A 7,115-nucleotide genomic window follows, 5' to 3' on the forward strand; every position below is an offset into this window, starting at 1 on the left:
CCATCATTGTTGTTTGGCAGGCTCGGGCTGGATTCGAACCCGCCAGCTCAGGTGTACATGGCTGGCGCCTTAGCCACTTGAGCCACAGGCGCCGAGCCTACACATGCTTTTTATATGTCCTACACTCAAATACAATGTAAGGTCCCTTACACAGCTATTTTATGTGTTTTCTCCTTTCCTTCATAATCTGTATCCATATCAGAATTCTAAACTGTTTAGACGTCCATAATTGAGCTACACCCTTAGTCTAGTAATACAATCACACTTGTGTTTGTAGAAAGTTATGAAAAATCTGTTTTCTAAACTGTTTTTGGCACTCAGAACATTCTTTTTCTTTATCTCAGTACTTAGCAAACTTTCTACGAAGAGACAAAAAGTGGTTTTGACTTTGCAGGACACATAGTCTTAGCTACCAACTTTCAAGAATGCCGCCCAGCACAAAAACAGCCACAGATAATACAGTTATGTCAATGGGCATGTTTGGTTCCAACAAACCTTTATTTACAAAGACAGGCAGCTAGTGGGCTATAGTTTACCTACTCTTCCTTTATATTTTTAACCACAAGCAGATACTGGCTTCCAGATTTGTTACCCTGTGTCATTAATCCAGCTAACCAGAACTTGACAAGAATATTAGCTTGGCTGCTTCACTTAAGTAAAAGAAAACTGCCAGGTCTTCTACAATTTTCAATGCTCAACACAACAAATCTAAGATTCTTTTTAAAGAGATGCAGGATGTGTGTTTACTTAAACATATTTATAATAAAGGACTAACAATTCAATAGAATTTTTAAAAGTAAATTAGTGACTATTCAACAAATAAACTATTCAGAAGATGCAGACACAGAAAATGGTGACAATATTTTCCTCAATGTAAAAAAGTGTAAAACAATGCCTAGTACTTTATTATAATTTGAGGAAAACATCTGAAAGTATTTTTTAAAGAATCAATGGTGGAAATATCAGAATGATTTGCTATTTCAGGTGATTTCTTTACATTTTTAATTATCTTCATTACACCTGAATTCTGTAAACTGAAGGAAAAATACCATTAAGGAAATATTTCAGCTACTCAGTCCACGAAAACAGTTGATTAGGTACTCCTCACTGCTATTACATCAATAAGGATCCTTATAGCATCTCCAATAAAATGTTATTTCCGAGATTCATCCAAATAATATCTCCAACTATAGAGAGCTAGACATTTAAACCATTCTTAATTTTATGAATTCAGGACTTTATAAAGATCTTCTCCTTTAGTATGGAAATTTCCATCCTTTATAGATTCCATCTTTGTTAGTAAGGGACGTACGCTTAATATCTAAATATTACATTCCTTGATTAGCTCAGTAATTAAATGGCACCAGACAAGAATCTTACCCCAAGAAAATTTTCACACGAAGTTCTTTTTTGGTCCTTGAGATTGTCTTCAATGTGGTAATTTCTGCATCAAACCAAAAACCTCTTTGTTCAGGATTTTCTACATTGTAATTAACCATTACCACATCACCAATATTTAATTCATTCCATTTCAAAATGGTTCTAGCTCGTGGTCTAAGATCCTTGACATTCATTTCTAGAATACCACTTTCTGGATATCTGGAGAGAGAGAGAGAAAGAATCAGAGTGTGGATTATGATTACCCAAGACAAAATTTTACACAATGTATAGAAAAATATAATTTGTAGAATCATCTATGAGGAAAAGTAAAACAAGTTGCAGTGTCCCTAAATAGCAGCTGTTATTTCATGTTGCCCTCTCACCTACATTGTGATACCTATAGGTTGGTCTCCAAGTGTGCACATGCCCACCTCCCAATAGTTTGCTGAATGCCAGGCCTGGGTTCAGCCCATTTTCAAGAACCATTCATATCAACCTTGAAGGATCAATATACTATTTCCCTAGAACTCACTATGTGGAACATGTCTATTCAGTCAATGATTACTGTTATAATCTGGATTTTCTAAATTAAAGAATGTATATTCTTTTTTTTTTTTTTTTTTGAGACAATCTCTCTATGTTGCCCTCAGTAGAGTGCCATGGTGTTACAGCTCACAGCAACCCCAAACTCTTGGGCTTATGTGATTCTCTTGCCTCAGCCTTCCAGGTAGGTGAGACTGCAGGCTGCTACAATGTAGCTCAGTGTGTAGGGCACTGGCCACATACACCCAGACTGGTGGGTTGGAACTAGGCCCAGGCCAACTAAACAACAATGACAACTACAACAACAACAAAAAATAATGTATATTCCTGTGGCACTTAAAGGATATACTTTCATGATCTTAATTCCCAGAGTAAAACAATTCTTAAGGTCTGAAGATAGTCATTGCTTGCTGGGAAGCTAGGGACTGGTGGGGGTAATAAAGGACAAGTTCTTACTCTATATTTTTTAAACCCATGTTTAAGAATTTTTTTTTTTTTTTTTTTTTGAGACAGAGCCTCAAGCTGTCCCCCTGGGTAGAGTGCCATGGCATCACACTCACAGCAACCTCCAACTCCAGGGCTCAAGCGAGTCTCCTGCCTCCGCCTCCCAAGTAGCTGGGACCACAGGCGCCCGCCACAGCGCCCGGCTATTTTTTGGTTGCAGCCGTCATTGTTGTTTGGCGGGTCCGGGCTGGGGATTCAAACCCGCCACCTTAGGTGTATGTGGCTGGCGCCTTAGCCGGTTGAGCTATAGGTGCCGAGCCAAGAATTATTTTATTTAGTCACCTGGATTGCAGTGTAGTGGCTCTACAACCATGATAGTTCTGCAACCTTGGACACCTGGGCCCAAGTGACCCTCCTACCTCAGTCTCTTAACTAGCTAGGACTACAGGCATGCATTACCATGCCTGGTAATTTTAAGTTTTACTATAAAGACTCTTGTAATGTTGCCCAGGCTGGTCAAACTCCTGGCCTCAATAAATCCTCCTTCCTCAACCTCCCAAAGTGCTAAGATTACACACATGAGACACTGTGCTTAGCCAAGAACTATTTTAATAGGGCTAGATGTTAGTCCTTCTCTGATCTTTGACCCAGTTCACTGAAGTCTGCTATATGCTTTATGCATAATAAAAACATGAACATAGCATTCTCCAATAGCCTCCATTTTTCCCAGGAAAAGGAAGATAAGCTTCTAGCTCTTTTTTGTGGACAGATCCCTACAAATATTAAAAAAAAAAAAAAATACCCCCAGTTTATACGCACCAGAAAGTAGAATATGTAAAAGAAACTCCAGCAGATAATCTTGGATTTATTTATATTTTCTGAGGGTAAGCATAATAAGCCCAAACATGACCTAATCTGAAAGCGTTAGGCACTTCTTCAATTTTAGGCCTAACTTCTTGGTATTATCAGACCAAAGTAAACAATATTGACTTACAATTTTGCTCTTACAAAGATCTATTGAGGTAGGCTAAACTACTATAGCAGTGGTTCTCAAAGTGTGGTCTCTATACCATTAGTATCACCTGGGGATGTGTTAGAAATGCAATTTATTTTATTTATTTATTTTTTTAAGACAGAGTCTCACTCTGTTGCTCAGGTTAGAGTGTCATGGTCTTAGCCTAGCTCACAGCAACCTCAAATTCCTGGGTTCGGTTCAAGTGATCCTCCTCCCTCAGCCTCCTGAGGAGCTGGGACTACAGGCACCCACAACAAAGCCTGGCTAATTTTTCTATTTTTAGTAGAGATGGGGTCTCACTGTTGCTCCAGCTGGTCTTGAACTCCTGAGTTCAAGGAATGATCCCTCCTCAGCCTCCCAGAGTGCTAGGATTACTTGTGTAAGCCACCACGCCTGGCCTAGAAATGCATTTGCTTTACTCAGGCTTACTTCAGAGTCTGAGTCAGAATTCCTGGAAACAAAGCCTAACAATCTATTTTTACAAATCTCAGTGATCCTGATGCATGCTCAAGTTTAAGAGCCTACTGTGCTGGGTGGTACCTGTGGCTCAAAGTAGGCGCCAGCCCCATATGCCGGAGGTGGTGGTTCAAACCCAGGCCCGGCCAAAAACTAAAAAAAAAAAGAGCCTACTGTGCCATGCTATAAGAACACAAGAATTAAGTATCATACCCTCGTGAAACAGCATTAACAAAGTAGAAACTAAGGGAAGAAAACCAACTAAGAGTGGCCTGCTCAAAATGAAAATGGGTCTAAAGTTACAAGCAGCTCTAACAACTAGCCTTGGTTCTTATAACTCAAACAAGAACTATGAAAGCCTAGAACTCTCATAGTATACCTTACACATTTAGGATAAGTAGATATTAATCTTGTGTGGGATCATAATCATCCAGTCTAATCAAGCCTCTAAGTTTTAGTTAATTAAAAAAAAAAAAATCTCAGGATTGGCAAAGGGCTTCAGACTACCTGGTCCATTTATCCTCTCAATGCAGCAATTCCCTTTTACAACGAGCCTTCCAAATAATCAATCTCTCTGCCTGCACAGTATAACTCTAAGCAAAGCTATTCTATCTTCATGGTTCGGACATAGGAAAAAGATACTTCATACTGAATCAAAGATAAGCTTCTGAACTTATTCTGTGCCTTAGTTCTATGAATACGTTTATATATACTCTTGCCACAACAGATCTAATACTTAACTACTTAACAGCCTATGTGTCCTTGCCACCCTCCTCAGCCTTAATTTTGTAATTAAAAACATTTTTAAAAATTTCCTTCAACTTATATAACAAAGTTCATTCTAGGATCTTCTTTTTTTTTTTTTTTTTTTTGAGACAGAGCCTCAAGCTGTCCCCTTGGGTAGAGTGCTGTGGCATTACAGCTCACAGCAACCTCCAACTCCTGGGCTCAAGCGAGTCTCCTGCCTCCGCCTCCCAGGTAGCTGGGACCACAGGCGCCCGCCACAACGCCTGGCTATTTTTTGGTTGCAGCCGTCATTGTTGTTTGGCAGGTCCGGGCTGGGGATTCGAACTCGCCACCTTAGGTGTACGTGGCTGGCGCCTTAGCCGGTTGAGCTATAGGCGCCGAGCCCATTCTAGGATCTTCTTTCAAAGTATGTTCTATTTTCAGCCTGCCTAGGTTTAGATTCCCTAATTAATATGTCCCCTTTACCCTCAGCTTTCCTCTATCCCCTTGATTTAGCTTCTGGGCATAGTGTATGGTTGGGAAACTAACTAAACCTCTGGGACTAGTGCTCATCTGTAAAATATACCTAATGCTAACTATCTCAGATGGTGGGGTTTGAAAAATAAAAAGAGATCTTTAAAGCACTTAGAACAGTACATGATGGGGTAAATATCAGTTGTTAATATTTTTGTTACACATAAATACTACTAAAGAAGGAACCTGACAAGTACAAATTCATACTTGGTTCTACTCTTTTCCTATTCATCCTACTTTTCAATGGTCAAACCTAAATGTATAAGTCCCTAGCTCAACATCTGGTGTGTATACAGCTATGTTGTTTCACAACAGATTGGTCAGAAAAATAACCAACATTTTTCTCCATCTATAAAATGAAGAAGTTAAACTACATCCTTTAGGGATTTTCTAATTTTAAAGTTTTGAATTCATTTCCTACCTCAATATTCTATTCTTAAGGGCTAAGATAGAAAATTATTTTAGGTGAGATTCCTTTCTCAGCTATAATATGAAAATTTTGACTCATGACATTATCATCATTCCTTATGCTTTTAAAATAAAGTAAAAAGCATGTTTCAATGGCTAAAAAGTTCTCCGTTTGCCTAAGTTTGTCAAAATGACATACCCTGAATGGAAATACAGTTTCCATTCTATACTGTGTAAGTTGACCATCCAAGGGACTGTAGCAAATTGGTCAAAACACCGAAGTGGTCAACATAAGGAACTAGGCCTACTGTTCTGATATGTACATATGGGGCATGCCTGGTCTATGAAAATTAGGGCAACTTAAGGAGGTGATCAATGTAAGGAGGTAATCAACCGTGGAGGTTCTACTGTATTTTTTAGAAAACAGGGAACCTGAACAATTTTTAAATTGTAAATAAAAACATGTTTATATAGAGACAGGGAAAAATAAGTTATTCTATATACCCAAGCAAGGGAATTTAAGCTATGTATGCACTAAAACTAAATTTGTACAAATTCGGAACAAAGTTATGTAAATTATATGCATAATGTGTACATACTATAGTTAAATCTGTAAAAGATAAGTCATGAAAATGAAGTATCCATTTCCTAATTCTAGCCCACAGGGGATATAAAACTATTCTTAAAAAGTCAAGAACATACCAAGTACTCAACTAATACAGTAGAGCCTCCATAGTTGGCCACCTCCCCACAATAACCACTTCCTTTTAACAAACTAGACATGTACCAAATGTGTGTATCAGTACAGTAAACCTAATTCCTTATGTCGGCCACCTCTCTATGTTGATTAGTTACAGTCCTTTGAGTAGTCAACTTACAGAGGTTCTACTATATATTTTTTCTGAGCACCTTAAGGTCAAACAATTAAGTTTGGGAACTCATCCTAGAAAAAAATGCTACATATCTCACTGCTGAATATCACTATGGTCACTTTTGAGTACCCTTCTTGGCCATCTGATGACCACAGTGATGCTATTCAGTCCTCTTGTCTTTAAGATATCTACCAATTCATATCATTCTTTTGTCAAAAGTGAAGATTCTAAAATCTATTTGCTATATTTTATGAAATATGATTATAATCTGTTGATAGGTTATGGGCATCTGGCTATAATCAGCAAAATTGCCTATATTTACCTTCTGACCCAGGAATTCCACTTATAGGAATATATCCCAAACATACAAATCTCCATGAGAAGATAACACAGGTTATTTATAGCTGTACTTTTTGTAATAGGACTAGAATCAAATAGTCAGTATAGTAGAAACCAAGGCTGGGTGCGGTGGTTCACACCTGTAATCCGAGCACTCTGGGAGGCCAAAGTGGGTAGAATGCCTGAGCTCAAGAGTTCTAAACCAGCCTGAGCTAAAGAAAGACCCCATCTCTAAAAATAGCTGGGTGTTGGGGCAGGTGCCTGTAGCCCCTCCTACTCAGGAGGTTGAGGCAAGAGAATTACTTGAGCCCAAGAGTTTGAGGTTGCTCTAAGCTATGTTACTGAACTCTACCAAGGGTGACAAAATAAGACTGTCTCAAAAAAAAAAAAAAAAAAAA

At 38.5% G+C, this 7,115-nt stretch overlaps 1 protein-coding gene across 3 annotated transcripts in view; it reads right to left on the minus strand.

The window, feature by feature from the left end:
* Window positions 1–7,115, minus strand: part of UHRF2 (ubiquitin like with PHD and ring finger domains 2) — an 88,483-nt gene that overhangs the window by 40,041 nt on the left and 41,327 nt on the right. For all 3 annotated transcript variants that reach the window (XM_012814001.2, XM_023508350.1, XM_023508357.1), the window contains exon 4: window positions 1,381–1,599. In XM_012814001.2, the coding sequence (XP_012669455.1) occupies window positions 1,381–1,599 (219 nt within the window). The remainder of the gene's footprint in view (window positions 1–1,380; window positions 1,600–7,115) is intronic.

This window comes from Otolemur garnettii, unplaced genomic scaffold (genome assembly GCF_000181295.1).
Source record: "Otolemur garnettii isolate 467f Iridium unplaced genomic scaffold, OtoGar3 scaffold00006, whole genome shotgun sequence".
In the NCBI taxonomy this organism is placed as follows: Eukaryota; Metazoa; Chordata; class Mammalia; order Primates; family Galagidae; genus Otolemur; species Otolemur garnettii.